This window comes from Zingiber officinale, chromosome 6B (assembly GCF_018446385.1).
Source record: "Zingiber officinale cultivar Zhangliang chromosome 6B, Zo_v1.1, whole genome shotgun sequence".
Lineage (NCBI taxonomy): Eukaryota > Viridiplantae > Streptophyta > Magnoliopsida > Zingiberales > Zingiberaceae > Zingiber > Zingiber officinale.
Genome location: NC_055996.1, coordinates 102,537,072 through 102,553,645, shown reverse-complemented (window position 1 = coordinate 102,553,645; position 16,574 = coordinate 102,537,072). Strand labels below are relative to the sequence as shown.

Sequence of the window (16,574 nt, the reverse complement as noted above, 5' to 3'; positions counted from 1 at the left end):
ACGCTACAAGACAAGCAACCCAAGAAATCGTAACCACTTGCCAGAGAATGTCAGAAAATAATCAGCATGTCAGAGAATATTCTCACAGTCAGGGCTCATTACCCCTTTTGATTCCATCGCCAGCCTATGAAAAGGTGTCACCTGTCATCCACCGCTAGACAAAGTCTGATAGCCGACATTCCCTGACACCCGTCAGGCCCAGAAACTTCCGTTGCAGTATAAAAAGGGATGTCTTGTCCCTTACGCAGGTACGCTTACTCGTCATTTCTCACTAGTCTTTACTTTTCGTCCTTGCTCTCTGATTTCTGGGGAAAAAGTACCTGACTTGAGCGTCGGAGGGCCTGACCCGGGGACTTTTTTCCTGGTTTCTAGTCTCTAACGACTGGTGCATGGACTCGTCTGAGTGTGCGCAGAGCGACAGCGTCATCTTCCTGGTCATCTTTCTCTATCAGCCGCCCGTGCGAACCTTTCCAGGGGCACCCGGTAGATTCAACTCTTCAGCGACTTTTCGTCAACTTTCCGCACAATAAGACCCGTCTTCATCCGACTCAACTTCCGGACAAGATCAATAACAAAGATGGATTTTCTAACGAAAGGAGTTTCAGAAGAAAAAAAAAATCCTAAAGTTGGGCCATTTAAAAAATTACCCTAATATTTAATACTATGGAAATTTTAACTATTTTTTTTTCTTTGGGCCATTTTCAAACGCTTCTAATTTTTAAAATCTTGTTTGAAACATCTTTAAGGTTTTATTAATTTTCAAATATACCCCAGATTTGTATTTTATTGTCCAAATAACTCTATCTAAAACTAAAATAGCTATTTTACCCTTTAAAATTATCACATAAATTACTCATTTGTCAATAAATAAGCGATATTTTAATAGTAAAATGAAAAAAATTATGAGGCATTCTAATATTAATAAAATTGAACATCACACCTTTATTCTTTAGCTTGAAAGAGTAGTACCAAGTGGACTTGCAAATTCTTTTCTTTCTTTTTATCAGCATATTTGGCTAGATGTCCTTAACAATCTTCTAAAGATATTAACTCAACAGTGTTAGTATCTTTAAACACAAGGTCTTAAATGGACATAAATATAATCACTAAACGAGCATTGCAACTCATTACATCGTAATATATAACCAGTTCTTAAATACAACTCCAAAGGCAAAACAAACTTTTCTAATATATTAAAGCATCCACATTTGCAATCCATGGAACTGAAGACATGATGATGTTAGCAACCCTTACGAATCTCTTTCCATGTTTAAGTCTAATGAACAATTCATTGTTTGACAACATGTATTAACAACATATTGCCACAATGATTACGATAATCTACCCTCGAGTCAAGTCGATATCGATGTGAGCATTCCTCATATCCAACTGCCTCGGCCCAGGCCACCCCCTGATGATTGGTGAAGTCGTAAGATTTGGATTAGGAAGACTAACAAATGTAGTTTGATCCACTTCAGGATTTGTTTCACTGCTAGCTTTTGCTTTCTTTTTCGCCTTTGGTCCTGCATAAATGAAACTTCCTACGATTACCTGCAAAAGGCAAAAAAAAGTATTACATCATGTGTGGACGAGTGGTTTTATCCTATTATCATCAAAATGCCCCGACAGCCGACCCCACCTAGTGAGAAAAGACTTGGTTGTTGTTGTTGTATCATCAAAATGCCCCTACCCCCAAGGTTCATGTTTTAGATTTAAGGGGAATTTTGACATTAATAAAACATCGAGGAGCATATTGAGAAAAGTGTTAACCGTTGGACGGCATTTGAAAATTACAGTGTGGAAAGAAAAGCACAAGGGAACAAACATCCGGAGCATAGAACCGCACTGACATGAGCATGAAAACTTACTACTAGCAATTTAATTTCCAGATACACAAGAAGCATATGTAATCATGTAATAGAACAACTGATGAAGACAGATGAGTTAAGCAAACCATCATGAGATGAATTCAGTTTGTTATTGTGAAAACTATTAGTCGAGAAGGAAAACCTGTACGGGGGTGGCAGCTACAAGTACTCCTGCTACACTGCCACCAATTACCCGACCATCGGTATTTGAAAGAGAGATGCTCAGTCCACCGGTTCTGCTCCGTGATCCTCCATTGTCAGTCATCATGTATGAACCAGATAAACAAAGTATTTCAAAACGGCCCTGATCAGGTTCAAACCACTGAATTAGGTTTGCTTTAGCCAAAAAAAAAAGTCTTAGTAAAGACTGGGGTTTCTGACAGTACAAAATCTCCTGTTTTGAGGTGATCAAACGTCTTCTTAAGACAAGTCGCCAAATCATTAAGTTCAATCTTAATTCTATAATAAGTTTAATAATAAGTTATCAAGAACCTTCATAAGAGCCATTCTGAAACTTGTTAGTGTTTGAATGCTCACAGGTCCCGAATGCCCTTTCTTTTGCATTACACTTCAACAAATGGAGAGTAATAAATTCAAAGCAAAGGTGGCTCCGAGGACACGAGCAATTTACAGCATCTCATGGATGAACTCACCATGTTTATGGTATGCTAACCAACTACAAAAAACTACTTTCTAAAACCACATATCTAATGTACCTCAGCTGATATCTCCAGAGAAAGAAGTTTTACTGAAGCATGTGGAATTGTAAAAATAAGGGTAAATATTAATTAGTTTTCTTAATTAACCATTCAAATCTAAATATGTGAAATAAAAATATTTTATTCCAGTGTGGACAGCACATAAAGTTTACTATCTTTTCATGTCAATAGAAAAATGAGTATAGTGTAGCTGTATGAAGTTCTATCAGCACTATTAGGTAACAGCTAGCTCAGTCGACAAGGGGACTGACTAGCCGTGTCATAAGGTGTTGGTATCATCCTACCACCATCATGAATACCAAACAAATTCATCATATTTCTACTTTGAACAAAAAGATCAAGTATATAGCCGAAAAAGACTAGTCAAATACATATTTTAAGTTTGAATCAGTTATTCAAGGTGCCAACAATGTTAAAAGCTAAAAAAACACTGCAATCTGGAAAACAGCTAAAAAAAACTCTTAAAATAATTTTTTTTTAACCTCATAAGTAACTGTGCCTGCAGAAGTTCCAGATTGTCGAAGGGTCACAGTGGAGACAGCACCATTTGCTGAGAGGATACAGACAACCCTTGGTCCCTGCTGTGAAAATGACATTATCTTTGTGGCAATGTCCTGCATAGTGCATCAGAGATTACTATTAAATATTGCAGCTTCTTAACAAATGTCAGCCTATAATATTCAGTTAGTTGGTGTGGAAATGTAGTGCCATGACATATGAGCTTCTAATTTACAAAACAGTGAGACGCCTAGTCTTTAAACATCTCAGAATAAGTTTCACATTCTGTAATTGTGTAACCTGTAAATACATAATTAATATTTAATGCTAATCCTTAATAGGATGTGATTCAGCTTAATTGTTTCAGTGGAAAAAGCAAGCATTCCCAGGTACCTTCATAGCATGTCAATTAACAAAGAGGCACAACAATGTATTGTTTCAGTACTACATGGTCAATGTAATATGCCGTTGAGAAAAACATATGTAGTGTGTCGATTTACAGCAACAAAGATGCACAAACAGAACCATATGCCATTGGTGACTCCTAAGAAGAAACCCAATTCCAAATTTCATACCTCTCCGACTGTGATAGATTTGACATGTAGCATAGAAATTCATTGTTTCAGTGAAAAAGAGATCTTTCACTGTGACCTTCGTAGCATTTCAACTTAGAAACAAAAAGTGGCATAATAATGAATTGTTACAGTACTCCTACATGGTCAAAGTAGTATGCTGCTAAGACAAAAAAAAAATGGTAATATTGTCATTTCTAGCAATAACTACACTTCGGAGTAACCCGAGAAGAAACCACATTCCAAATTGCATACCTCTCCAACTGCGATAGTTATGACATGCGGAGTAAACCCCATCCCAGCTGAACCAGCAACCCATTCCCCTGCCGCACACCGAGGAGATAATTTCTCAGTTTGTGAAACAATACACCAATCTCCAACCACACAACTAAATGAAACTAAATGCACAAGTGAAGAACATAGTGAGGGGGAAATCAAATTGTTGTGTGCTAGTCCATTAGGATATAATCGTCATAGTTCAGCAGCTAAACAAATGCACTTGTTTTCTAAACATTACAAAACAAAGGTTTATAATCTCAACTTGAATATTTTAAATTCTGAACAGTAGTTTAGTGAAACAACTAAAATAATCAGCCTTTTGAGTTTAGTGAAACGATTAAAATAATCAGCCTTTCAAGCACTTTAAGTAAATCAAAAGCTGTCTAAACACTTTACTTTTTTTCTTCTACTATATTTCTATATAACATCAAGAGAAAAGTTCATAGATCATAAAGACAGAAACTTAAAGCTAGTTTTTTCTAGCATTTAGGAAAGGCAAGTTTAGATTTTCAACCCACCAAACGATGCTAACTGCTGCTTCCTCCCCGAGCCACGCGGCCGCCCTCTCCCTCGCTTCTGGGCCGGAGTGCCAGACCCCGGAGCTGACCCAGGCCCGATTCCGACGGGGCCAGAGGGAGCAGACGATGAACTATGCGATAGCGCCAAAGCTACAGTCCCATCTGGCCCATACTTTCTTGGCCGTCCTCTCTTCCGCTTCACCGGTTCCACTTGGCTTCCACCTTCGCCCAGACCACCGCCGCCGCCGCCGTGGGCCGAGGCCGCAGGCGGAGACTCCACCTGAAACGCCCCCGAACCGACGCCGGAGGAATGGATGCTCAGACTATGTGCCGCCAAGTGCAATCCAGGCTGCGAGGCTGCAAGCGAACTAGGAATTCCTCTATGAGCTAGGTAATACGGCACCACGCCGGGCATCGCCATGGCCTCCCGTCCATCCATAGATGAACCAAAAAAAAAAAAACGCAGCTTTTAGATAACACCACGGATGCCGAAATCTCCTGGTTCCAATCAACCTAGCAAATATCAACAAAGGCGAGCCCTGAAGTGGAACCCTAGCTCAATGCCATTTCGCCCTCGTCCGGATCACTAAAAGCAAGAAAAGGCCTCACCTTTCTCAAACTTTGTCAGCCCTCTTTAATAGCAGGAGGGGGGAAAGCATCCAAAATTTGCTTTTTTCCGGGGGCGAATAGGGAGAACCAGCCCACCTAGAAGCCGCAAGGGATCGATGCAAGCTTCAGAGGAAGAGGGATAGGCGCAATTAAGACCCCAGCGGTACTCGAAAGGCTTTACCTCCGTGTCTTCGCCTTCCCTCACTCTCTCCTCCCAGCTTCTCTCTCTGTGCGGAGCAGTGGTCACAGTAGCCACAGATGGCAGAGCTCGATTCAGTCATAACTCATAAATGAGGCGATCAAACCCACAGTCCACAGATCAGACGAGAACTCCGTCGAAACAAGAGGCGGAACTGGAAAGGAGAAGAAAAAGTCGCCATTTTTATCATTCTTGCTCGCAAATTTGCTTCAATTTCTTCTACTTCTACCGAGAGAAGAGGGTGAGGGAGGCAAAATGGTGGACACAGTGAGTGATGATAAGATAATTACCGAACTTTTTTTTCCCGTAAAATAAAATGCCACAATATGGAAAGAAAATAAATAATATATATGGGATATTTTTCCAAACAAATGAATCATTGGTTGCCACGGTATTCGCTGTCTGGAATGAGACAGCGGACTTCCGCCGCACGGGAACGCAATAATGGAGCTGGCTACGACTCTGAGGACATCTGCCACGTCATCGTGATTTCTTGTCAAGAAAAATACTAGATTACTTATGTTTTTTTTATTTTTTTTATTTTATTTTTCAATTGACGTTCAATATATATCTAATTTATACTAATTAACTATAAAATTATCAATCCGATTTATTTGTTATTAGACCGTCATTAATAAAAATTTATATTAATTCATTGAATATAACTTAATTTTTAAATATTTGAAAATTAAAAAATCGTTATCATTAACCCTAGTTCGGATTCTCTGTCCTAAAATTTCTCTGTCCTCATGTCTCATTATCGATCAGACGGTCCAGATTACATCTCAAGACATCATGGTATCTTTAAAATGTGTGCAGTATCCTTGTGATGTGTAAGACATCCTTAAGATATAATCTGGACCGTCTAATCGACAGTGGGACATGGGGACAAAGAAATTTCGGGACAGAGGATCCGAATTGCATTAACCCGGGCTAGATAATTTATGTTTAAATTATACAAACATTTTTAAATGAGTCAAAAATCATTTGTTTTATAAGTACTTTTGTGTACAATTTATAGGTCACGTGAATGAAAGAAAATACCTACCAGGACAAGGGAGAAAAGAGACGCAATAATTCAAAGATGTTTCCTTTCCTTTCCTTGTTTACTCAGGTAAAATTTTAGAAGGAAAGACCTTTGTTAGCGTTTCGCATGTGTTTGTACACTTTTCTGCAAGTCTGTTTTTATTTTATTTTTTTCAAATCAAGAAAAATGCCTAATTTCGTACTATAGCGCCAGTCTTTATCAATAAGGGACGGATTGAACAAGCTGAACAAACCAAAATCTTAAGAGAAATGAGATAGAAACATAAGAAGTAGAACAGCTTGAAATTTTGTTCGATATAGAAGAGTATTTACAGACCTGTGATCCATAATTAGGGTAGAACGGACACTCTTGTCCATATTCTAGCAATCGAACTATCATATACTGTCTACACCTCTTGTCCTATAGATTTTTGAGGAGTTTGAAATTTGTCATTCCATCATTTGTGTTCCTGCAAGCTAAGCTTCTTCCATTGGTAATTGCATCAACCCGGCTTTCTCATCCTTTTCCAATGCGCGAACACTTGAAAAAGATAACGACCACTGGCGTTGTTATAAAGCGAGCCCTGAAAAAGCTTTCAATGTGTCATTGAATGGTAGGTGCCATCTACTTTTGCATCCATGATTGGGGTGAATAGTTACAGACGACCCCGCCGTGTTCCTGCTCTCATCCCTCTTCGTTTTTGGAGTTAGGCCATCCGTTCACCGAATGCCCGTCTGGACGGCCCTTTGTCTTGCAGAGCAGTCGTTCATGTACAGAATTCTCTGTGGCTATTGCTTCTCGGATGCGGTTCTGGAGCTGCTTGCATAACTCGTCGAGTGCGAGCATTGGGAATGGCTCTTCGATAAGCACACCGACCTGAAAGAGTTTCTACCTGGTAAGTATGAATATGAGCCACAGCAGGAACTTCGAAAAAATGGCACAGGAGGAAAAAAAACGTCACTCTTTGAACCTAATGCCATCTAACTGGTTTGGAATATACAAGAATTTGACACAAATAAACTTCGAGGACTACCTCTATTGGTTTTATAGCATCATCTTGTGGATAATAGTAGAGACATGCTACTAGTAGAAGCTTTTTAGTCGTTCCATGCATTGTTGTATCCTTCGGAATTTTAGCTAAGCCATATATTATCATATATAGTGTCTATTTGGAAATCAGATGCTTCTTAATAATCTCATATCATATGAAACCCTGGCTGATTGCATGCATGGACTAATTATTGTTTCCACCATAGTCCCAAGATATGGAACCTCAGCAAGACGATGGCTCCAACCCAAAACGCATCTGGAAGCACGTCACAGAGCGACAGAGCTACAATGTACAAGTTTGCAGGAAGAAAGGACGCCTCCCCTGTGACATAGCACAAGGAAGCAAAGTTCTCAAGGAGCAATGGATGATCAGAATCCTAGGTGTCTTTTCTTCCTCTCCTTTCATCTATTTCCTTGTCTTCTTCGTCCCCTCGTTATTTGTATCGTCAACACCAACTCATTGACACACAGTACACTGATAGAGACTGAAATAAAACCCTTTCAGCCAGTCAATGAAATCTGATCAGCATTGTAATGGTATTTCAAATTTGATGGTAAGAGTTGCTACTTTTCTTTTGTTGTGTCCTAAGAGAATGCACATTTCTAATTGGTACTAAGATGCAACCTTAACTTGAGAAGAGGTCAGGCACAATGACTTCAAATTTACTAACTATGAAAGTTCTAATCATCACTTCCATAGATCATTGAAACTATAATTCATGAGGATGTGTCGCTTACTTCTTCAATGCAGAACAAAGATGCTGCACTTATGAAGGTGGCCGGAATAACCATCCATTGGCAATCATCCCAAAGTATCACAGGAAGTGTAAGGTGCCACAGGACCAGAAATCTTGATGTTAGCCGCGTGTAAGATAAAGGAATAGGAATACCCAAGAGCTGTTCACAAACACCAAGCCCTTCATGGAAACAGCAGAGCCTTGACTCCTACATTAATAAGAGACAATTATGAATTTATTGTCTATAGTATGAGAACTGGTGACTATATTTTCCCTGCACCATGTTAACTCACTACTGTACATGAAGTTATTAACAGAGATAAAAGAATAACGACACACCATACGCCGGTATAAATTTTTAAACAAGAAAAAAAACACATAAATATTGGCAGTACGATAGTTGGAGCGATGGGAGGAGATACTGTTCTCCCCTCATTAATAGATTAAATATGTTATCACTAACAGCATAGCATACGTTAGGTGATTACATCAAGAATGCTTCCCCATGAGGATAACAAACACATCTTGAACAAGAACATACCAAGAGGTTGCGTTTTTGTTCTTCAATATGTAAGACCTGAATGCTCTGTGAAATAAACTCTATGATGCAGTGCGGACGATGTTTTGACCTCAAAATTACAGCTAGATCTTCAACTTCGAGTAAATTATTCAGGTCCGTTTCGATATCTGAGCCACTAATGACATGACACTGCAGTGTTAAGTTAAATTTAGTATGATTATGTCAACTTAAGCTGAGCGAATCTATTTATTTGGACAGGGAAAGCGACAGTTTTGAATCCCAATAAACATGAAATATTAGAAACTGAAGTATGTAAAATATAAATTCACAGACATATTAGCTGATGAACACAAATAACTGTTTAAGCCAATTGACGTGGTGAATGAATTACCATAAAGGAAGCATTGCCACAAAGATGAAGTTGTTGTACCATATGAATTAGGAACTTAGCAAGATTCAACAATTATAAAATATCAACCACAACCAATAGAACTATGCTCATCAACAATAGATAATAAAAGGCAAGGGACCCATAGTACTCTAGTGTAAGTGATTTAGGATTGGTAGTGGTTCAAAAAACCCAATGGGTAGAATGCATCAAACAAATAGAACAAGTCAGACATGTGCAGGCCCAGCAATATATAAAGGATCAAATGAGTTAGACAATTCAAAAGAGTGATGAGCCGAATGTATTCAAGGAACTAGATATGAATATTCTATATAGGCTGAACAAGTTGGAGGGTGTGAAGAACCTATTGACTGCAAAGATAAACTTAGTCATATTTATTTAGGGCTCTATCTAAGAAAAAATCTCAGTTTCACCACTGGGCATTGGCCTTCTTTACCTACCATGAGACCTCCCATGCCTTAACCATAGTAAAATAGAAAATCCTTAGAATGCATGCATCAACAAGAAACTCATGATTCATGAAGTCTGTACAGGTGTTTGATACAATAACTTCAATCCTACATATACAAAGCATAGTGCAACTAAGAAGGGTTTTCCAAAAAAAAAAACGAGTAACTAAGAGTCGCTGCCCACTCATTAAGGGCGAAAACACCAGAACAAAACTTATTGTTCAGATGAAGACGACGCAGGATCTTCAGGCAAGCAAAGGAAACAATAAATTCACATAACCCAGAATACTGCAATCAGTGAGTGTAATTAATCATTCTTTGTAAAAAGAACAAAAAATATTAAATTTTCCATGTCTATAACTTTAGTTCTGATTTGAGCGATATGGGTGCAAACATAGTATGTCCATTTAGTGGAAAAGGTGGTAGTTAAGTATTCGAACACATTAAAGATACCATTTTTGAAAGAGAAATAATAATGTATAGAGTATTCGACCTTGAGAGCCACGGGAAACGCCATGATGTAATTCAACAAGGAGTGCTTCACTATGGAATCCTCCTCCGCACCCCTAGTCGACATCACCATCCCTGCTAGCTCGCTAGCGCCGGCCATGATCCTCATCCACGCCATTCTCCCCTCCTCGAACCGCGAGTAGGCTGCCTCGGTTCTGAAGACGAGCAAGAGCGCCAGGGCGGGTGCCGTGAGCTGATACGGCAACGCGGACGACCGGAGCTGGGGAAAGAACCCAGGAGGTAACCAGGCGTTGGCGACAGCGGAGTTGTAGAGAGTGACGGCGGCAGCGACGGCAGTGAGCACGGAGACAGGCGGGATGAGGGAGAGGATGACGCGTGAGGAGAGGCTGGAGAGGAGGTGGCGAAGGTGGCGGCTGGAGCTGCGGTGAGCGCGCCAGTCGTCGGGGGTGTACAGGTGACGGCGCTTCCGCACGCCCAGCTCCTTCACGGCGTCGGTCCAGTCAGGGAACGAGCGGAGAAAGCGAACGAGGGAGGGGGCTTCGGCATCGGTCGGCGGATCGGAGCTGGAGCAGAGGATGTGAGGAGCGCGGGGTGTGAGTGGGATTCTTGGGGCAAAGAGGAGGCGGTTGGGATTACAAGAGCGGAAGGGGAAGGAATGGGGAGGAAGTGGAATCTTAGCCATTTATTGAATCCGTATGGATGAGATCGCCGTCGTCGTCGCCGGCATCGGAGTCGTCCTGGCGTTGAAAGGGGGGGCGGGTAAAGCAGTGGAGGTGCTCGACAGAATGCGCGAGAGGAGGTTGGTGGAGCCGAGGAGGATAATAAAAAAAATGGCTGCTGTGGAGCAGGCGCTTACACGTTTATATCTTTATATGTGAATATGTGATAACCGAACAAATAAGCAAAGGCATTGAGGTAAGTTTCTGTAACCTATTATTATGTGCCCTTAATCAAAGTTTATTAATCATAGACGCCTACATAAATCAGGAGTTTTAAAATCCACTTAAACAAAGGTCAATCACATCTATATTACAACTTCGTGAAATTTAAGCAAAACACTTAAACAAAGGTCAATCACATCTATATTACAACTTCATGAAATTTAAGCAAACCAAATGGCAATCTAAAGTCTTTCCAACAAAAGAATCAATTGGACTTTCAAAAAAAAAAATAAAGACTTCTTCAATGAACACTATTAACACTCATTTGGTAAAGTTTACAAGAAAAGAGAAATCATAATCTAATTCTTCAAGGCATTCTTAAGCGTTCGAATTGTCATCACCAGCTGTTGCCTTTCTCCTTCCACCTCGGCAAACTTCAAGCTTATTTCAGAATATCTTTCTTGCATTTCCTTTAGATCAGCTTCCATTGATTTATTTTTCTCTTCTACGGTAGCCATCTTGCTCAATTCTCCTTCAGACAGTGATTTATGCTTCAAGCCAAGGTTTTCTAGCTCCTGGTTCAGCATCGCAATCATGTTCTCCTTTTCATCTCTTCTATTCCTCACCTCTATTATTTCTTCCTTCAACGATGAAATCTCCTTCTTTAGAATTTCCTGTTCTGAATTCTGGTTTTGAAGCATTGTCTTGTGCCTTTCAATCTCCTCCAAACTCGATTCAAGACAGTTGTTACAACTTTCAAACTCTTCCTTCTTATTCCTGATCTGCAACTGCAGTCTTTCTGCTTCTTTTGATTTGAAACGTAAAAGATCTAATAGCTGTCTGAGATTCCTCTGGTAATGTCTCTGTAGAGATACCGAATCTTCCTTGTTCTTCTCCAACGTTTTCGCCAAATTCCTTCTTTGCGACTGCAATTCACTCACTTCTTCCAGTGCTTTCCTGACTATTTTTTCGTTCTCGAAGAACACAGACGAAGCTTGCGAAGACAGCAGGGTGAGTTCCTCGCGAAGGCGTTCGGCTATTCGGGCGCCGTTCCAGTTCGCTTTGCGCAGGGCTCCCTCCGCTCGCAGGGCCTTCTTCTCTTCTTCAGTCTTCGCGTTCGCCATGGCTTCTACATCCGACTCGAATGATTCGGCTTGCTGCCGAATCTCCCTCTCTAAGCATTCGACATGGGACTCGAGGTCGCCGATGATTGCTGAATGCGCTGAGCATTCGTACTGCATTCTTAGTTGCTCCCGCAGCCGCGTTTGCTCGAGATGAGAAGCGATGTCATGGTTTTCTTGCTTCAAAATTTCATAGTCCAAAGCGAGCTGTTCCATCTGCATTTCCAAGTTTTCACGGTCTCGCTTATATAGCTCGATCTCGTCGTTGAGCGAGCATGCGAGGCTGGTGTCAGTAGTTCGATCCTTCTGCTCCACCAGCTCGTCGAGATCCCTAACTGCAAGTAGCAGCTCGGAGTTAGCTTCGCGCGTCTTCTGCAGTTGCAAGCGAAGACTCGAGTTCAGATTCTTCTCGTGCTCCAACTCCTGCTTGATTTCTTCCACCATGGACAGGGGATCTTCTTCTACATCAAGGTCTGGCTCGCTTGTTTCCTTTCGCGACAACTTGAGGGCGTCTCGCTCCTCTCTGAGGCTGCTGATCTCCTGAGAAAGCTCCTGCGCCCTTCTGTTTTCCTTGGCGATTTGCTTTCGCATGGTCTGAATCTCTAGCTCCGACACTTCCACCTTCCTCGTCAAGAGAAAGACTTCTCTGCGGAGTTTATCGACGGTGTCGAATCCTGACTCGCTCGAGCTGTTTGCCGACCCGGACGAATCGCCCGAGCTGATCTTGAGCACCGCGGAGTCTCGATGGATGCTTCCATGAATGAGGTCTGAGCTGCTCTCGGAACTAGCCACTGATGCAGCGTCAAGGTTGAGAGACTCATCGTAAGTTTGAAACTGAAAATCGCAGTGAAGAACAAAAGTCAAGTTCAGATAAAAGTGTGACTGATTCAGAAACGCAATCAGGACATGAAAGATCTCGCGACAGGTTCACCCTTTCTTTCATGGGCTCAGTATCGTTCTTGCGACTAGAAGCTCTGACTTCTTCCTCGATCAATTGGTTCTTCATGGTTCTTCCTTGTTTCCCTGATGTTGCATCTCCATTTTCTTCAGCTTCCCTAATCATCAAAAGAAGAAGATCAAGAGAAGAAAAATGCCTGTCAAATTAAAGATGAAAAAATTGTATGCAAATAATTTCTTTAGACTGTTTTCACCTTATTTCTCCCTCGCCCTGCATTCTCTGCAAGGTAACCTGCCATTCAAGCAAACCAAATTCATGAAAAGATTGAAGAACACGACTAATTAAGAGATAAACTAAAGCCGCAAATGCCGATGTAGTCATCCCAAAATAGTTGGAATTAATATAATGAATGCAACTTGACGATAATTATGACGACCTGAGAACTGAGAAGCAAATTGCTCATAAAGCTCAATAAATGCTTACGTGCAAAAGGGTTCCGGCCTTGAGAGGCAGGGAAAGAGAGCAAGGCTTAAAGAACTCAACATAATCTGCAAGGTTAACAATGGCTTCTCCAAGCTGTCCAGATCTGGTTGATCCCTGAAAAAAACACAAAAAGAATGGTTTATTAGCAGAAAACTGATCAGGAGCCAAAAGATCCGATCTAAAAAATTAATGATGATCAAAACAATCTCTCATACAGATTCAGAAACCAGAAACTTATAGAACTTGTCGTGGATCTTCCCACTCTTGGGATCACGCTCCAACTTCACTGTTTCATAAACTGGGCTCGACCACCTGCAGCACCCCCCAGAGACCTTCTCCGATTTCACGGCCGACGTCGGCTTCCCGACGTCGAGAGGCACCAAGCTCACCGACAGCCCTGCTGCAGTGCCGGAAACTAGAATCTAACAGCACGATTCAACAATGTGAGTGCCAGAATTGCAGGAGGAATTTGATAAAGTACCGATCGACCGCGCTTACTTGGGTCGCTTGCAGTTGGAATTTGAAGACGACCTTGAGCTTGTTCTTGTCGTTGCTTCTCCATCGAGCTGCTGCAGCCTTGAACATGTTTGATTCGGTATGGTTTGTTCAGTTCTTCATTGGTGGAGATCAGTGAAGTGAGCAAGCAATGGCGACCAGGAAAGTGAAATGTTTTGGAGTAAAAAATGGCAAATTAAAAGAGAAAAAGGAGAGGCAGATCTGAAAGAGTTAGTTGATGTTTGTATAATAATTCAGTCACTCACAGGAGAGGAGGCGAGAGATTGGATAGAAGGTGGAAAAATTGGAAGAGAAGATAGAGTGAGAATTGACGAATTGTATTGTAATTAGGTAGAGAGGCTGATGGGCGAGTGTGAGGTGGAGAGCTAGAAAATGTCATATGCTGGTGGTCGATCGCTTCAGGAATTCTTCATAAAATATAATATATATATATATATATATATATAAAGATAGTCATGAATAATCAAACCCTATCCAAAATTTTGACAATAACTTCAAAGCCTTTACTACTGATCATCGATTCGATAACAGCCATGCCCCTGGATCAGATACAAATTAAAAGTGGAAGAAATATATATGTGCTTAATTCAGAGTCCATGTGTGTTTGTCTCTGTATCCATGTGATGTTGTTCTTCCTTTTCAAAAGAGAGATTTTATAGTTTGTGTAGGCCTTCAATTATTCATCTTCATGTAAAGCAATAGTACAACCTCCTCCCACGCCTTGTGTTCCTTTCAAACGACACCTTTTCTGTCCATGTGTGGTGGTGCATTTGCATGGATGCTTCAGTGTTAGGGTTTCTTAACCATGTAGTCGAAGGCGATTGAATCGACTAATTCGATCTAGACCACACTCAGATACGACCGTCGAGTTTAGATCATAAAGTAATTCGAGAGTGACAAGTTTAAATTTCTTTTTAACAATGTTGTTATACTAAAATCCTTTAAATAATCTAACTTACCACTAAATAATTTCTATTGAAACAGAAATTTGTGTTTTTTTTTCTTTGTAGGAATATTCCAGCCAACAACTTCGATAGATCCTCCTTAACCATCATCAGTAGTGTGGCACGATATATTTTAATTATTTGTCATTGAAATAATTGAAGTTGAAAAAAGTTTCAGTGTATTGGCAATTTATCTTGCAAGTCAAGTTGCTGTTAGAGGATGCACAGTCACAAGCAAAGTGCTTTCTTTTCTCCTCGTATATTTAATTCATAAATGCCGACTGATGTACTATAAATTATTTTTAAAACATTGTAAACTAAATAAACAATTTAATCAATGAATAACTCATGAGATGATTCATGATTATCGGCGTTAATATTATAAAACATAATTAGATTTATAAATATGAACTCATCTCATCTTAAAAGATTAAAGTAATTTTATCTCATCTTTAAAAAGCTAGTAGAGTATAAGAAGAGGCAAGGTAAAAGGCAAAAGTAATAAAAAAAAAAGAAATTAAAGCAAACAAAGATAAAAAAATAAAATATAATGATTAATCAGATTGAATAACGTTAAATATAGATGATTAATCTGATCTCACGAAAACTTTTCAATAATTACCAAAATAAATTAAGAATACGTCGTAGTTGGGAATACCATGAGTGTTTGAAAAACAACTGAGCGTCCTTACCACTGCACCATATTTTCGGAGTAAAAAAATAAAAATAAAAATAAAGAAACGTGACAAAGTGAATCCCTTTAAGCATAAATCTTAATTTTTAGCTTAATTATGTGGAATTATCAATTTTTTATACATGAAAAAATTCCATGTAAATTATAATTGAATTAAAATGTTTATAAAAAAAACAATTATTTGTTGACAATATTAAAGTAGGGATGGAGAAAGAGTTTAACAATTTAATTTAATTTGTTTAATGTAGAAGGGTAAAAACTAATATTCTCAATTATAGAAAATATTACTAAGTCTTATATTTTAATTCTGTAATCACAGTTGCTGGTTTGCCCGAGTGGTTAAGGGGGAAGACTTAAGATCTTCTGCATTCTAATGCGCATGGGTTCGAACCCCATAGCCAGCATTTCATAATTTTTAGAATTAAAATAAATGCCAGTAATTTTAATTAAAATTATGTTTTCTTTATATATTATTATTATTATTATTATTATTATCTAACCAAATTACGTCATACAATAACCTAAATCTTAAAATTATTCGATCTAATTTAAAAAGTCTACTAAAAAATAGTTAGCCAATTTACATAAGTTACTTGATTACACTTAACAACTCCATTAATTAAAACTAATTAATTTTAGTCGATGTCATTAAAAAAAGTTCGACCGGACTATATTGATACAAACTAAGGTTCGAACCCCATAGCCAGCATTTCATAATTTTTAGAATTAAAATAAATGCCAGTAATTTTAATTAAAATTATGTTTTCTTTATATATTATTATTATTATTATTATTATTATTATCTAACCAAATTACGTCATACAATAACCTAAATCTTAAAATTATTCGATCTAATTTAAAAAGTCTACTAAAAAATAGTTAGCCAATTTACATAAGTTACTTGATTACACTTAACAACTCCATTAATTAAAACTAATTAATTTTAGTCGATGTCATTAAAAAAAGTTCGACCGGACTATATTGATACAAACTAAATAGAAATAATTAATTTATATTAATTTATATGTTAATGAGCTTGGACATTATGTTGTCATTACTCATTACCGAAGTAGAATAAATAATTATAGGGGAATGTATAACTCAACTTGATG

At 39.1% G+C, this 16,574-nt stretch overlaps 3 protein-coding genes and 1 non-coding gene across 6 annotated transcripts; 1 reads left to right on the top strand and 3 right to left on the bottom strand.

Annotated features, from left to right (window-relative positions):
• Positions 1 to 1,167: 1,167 nt before the first annotated feature.
• On the bottom strand, positions 1,168 to 5,541 carry LOC121988562 (AT-hook motif nuclear-localized protein 9-like). Of its 2 annotated transcripts, XM_042542038.1 has the most exons (6): positions 5,064 to 5,541; positions 4,455 to 4,967; positions 3,913 to 3,980; positions 3,070 to 3,201; positions 2,011 to 2,172; positions 1,168 to 1,551 (listed from the first exon to the last, which is right to left on the bottom strand). In XM_042542038.1, exons 2-6 carry the CDS (start codon positions 4,891 to 4,893, stop codon positions 1,342 to 1,344), a joined length of 1,011 nt encoding a protein of 336 aa, XP_042397972.1. In that variant the 5' UTR covers positions 4,894 to 4,967; positions 5,064 to 5,541; the 3' UTR covers positions 1,168 to 1,341. The 2 variants fall into 2 exon arrangements, with proteins under 2 accessions (XP_042397972.1, XP_042397971.1); XM_042542037.1 differs by having other exon boundaries at positions 4,455 to 5,541.
• A 1,023-nt stretch (positions 5,542 to 6,564) lies between these two features.
• On the bottom strand, positions 6,565 to 10,787 carry LOC121988559 (UPF0187 protein At3g61320, chloroplastic-like). Of its 2 annotated transcripts, XM_042542035.1 has the most exons (4): positions 9,948 to 10,787; positions 8,618 to 8,785; positions 8,078 to 8,284; positions 6,565 to 7,165 (listed from the first exon to the last, which is right to left on the bottom strand). In XM_042542035.1, exons 1-4 carry the CDS (start codon positions 10,605 to 10,607, stop codon positions 6,974 to 6,976), a joined length of 1,227 nt encoding a protein of 408 aa, XP_042397969.1. In that variant the 5' UTR covers positions 10,608 to 10,787; the 3' UTR covers positions 6,565 to 6,973. The 2 variants fall into 2 exon arrangements, with proteins under 2 accessions (XP_042397969.1, XP_042397970.1); XM_042542036.1 differs by lacking the exon at positions 8,618 to 8,785.
• Positions 10,788 to 11,008: 221 nt separating this feature from the next.
• On the bottom strand, positions 11,009 to 14,224 carry LOC121988558 (A-kinase anchor protein 9-like). The gene is made up of 6 exons (XM_042542034.1): positions 13,807 to 14,224; positions 13,524 to 13,730; positions 13,309 to 13,422; positions 13,079 to 13,116; positions 12,859 to 12,982; positions 11,009 to 12,761 (listed from the first exon to the last, which is right to left on the bottom strand). The coding sequence occupies exons 1-6, from the start codon at positions 13,891 to 13,893 to the stop codon at positions 11,166 to 11,168; spliced, it is 2,166 nt and encodes a 721-aa protein (XP_042397968.1). The 5' UTR covers positions 13,894 to 14,224; the 3' UTR covers positions 11,009 to 11,165.
• Positions 14,225 to 15,783: 1,559 nt separating this feature from the next.
• On the top strand, positions 15,784 to 15,866 carry TRNAL-UAA. Its single transcript has one exon. It is a non-coding gene; the product is annotated as a tRNA-Leu (tRNA).
• The last annotated feature ends 708 nt before the right edge of the window (positions 15,867 to 16,574 follow it).

Bases quoted from the DNA above. Each gene is read 5' to 3' on its own strand.
- LOC121988562 (XM_042542037.1), bottom strand. From the start codon at position 4,893: ATGGATGGACGGGAGGCCATGGCGATGCCCGGCGTGGTGCCGTATTAC. The intron at 3,981-4,454 runs GTGGGTTGAAAA...GGTGTGCGGCAG, and splicing joins GCAGCAGTTAGCATCGTTTG to GGGAATGGGTTGCTGGTTCA. The intron at 1,552-2,010 runs GTTTTCCTTCTC...TGCCTTTTGCAG, and splicing joins TAGCTGCCACCCCCGTACAG to GTAATCGTAGGAAGTTTCAT.
- LOC121988559 (XM_042542035.1), bottom strand. From the start codon at position 10,607: ATGGCTAAGATTCCACTTCCTCCCCATTCCTTCCCCTTCCGCTCTTGT. The intron at 8,786-9,947 runs GTCGAATACTCT...TTAACACTGCAG, and splicing joins CGTTTCCCGTGGCTCTCAAG to TGTCATGTCATTAGTGGCTC. The intron at 8,285-8,617 runs GTATGTTCTTGT...TTATTAATGTAG, and splicing joins AACAAAAACGCAACCTCTTG to GAGTCAAGGCTCTGCTGTTT.
- LOC121988558 (XM_042542034.1), bottom strand. From the start codon at position 13,893: ATGTTCAAGGCTGCAGCAGCTCGATGGAGAAGCAACGACAAGAACAAG. The intron at 13,423-13,523 runs GTATGAGAGATT...TGTTTTTTTCAG, and splicing joins AGTTTCTGGTTTCTGAATCT to GGATCAACCAGATCTGGACA. The intron at 12,983-13,078 runs GTGAAAACAGTC...TTTGATGATTAG, and splicing joins CAGGGCGAGGGAGAAATAAG to GGAAGCTGAAGAAAATGGAG.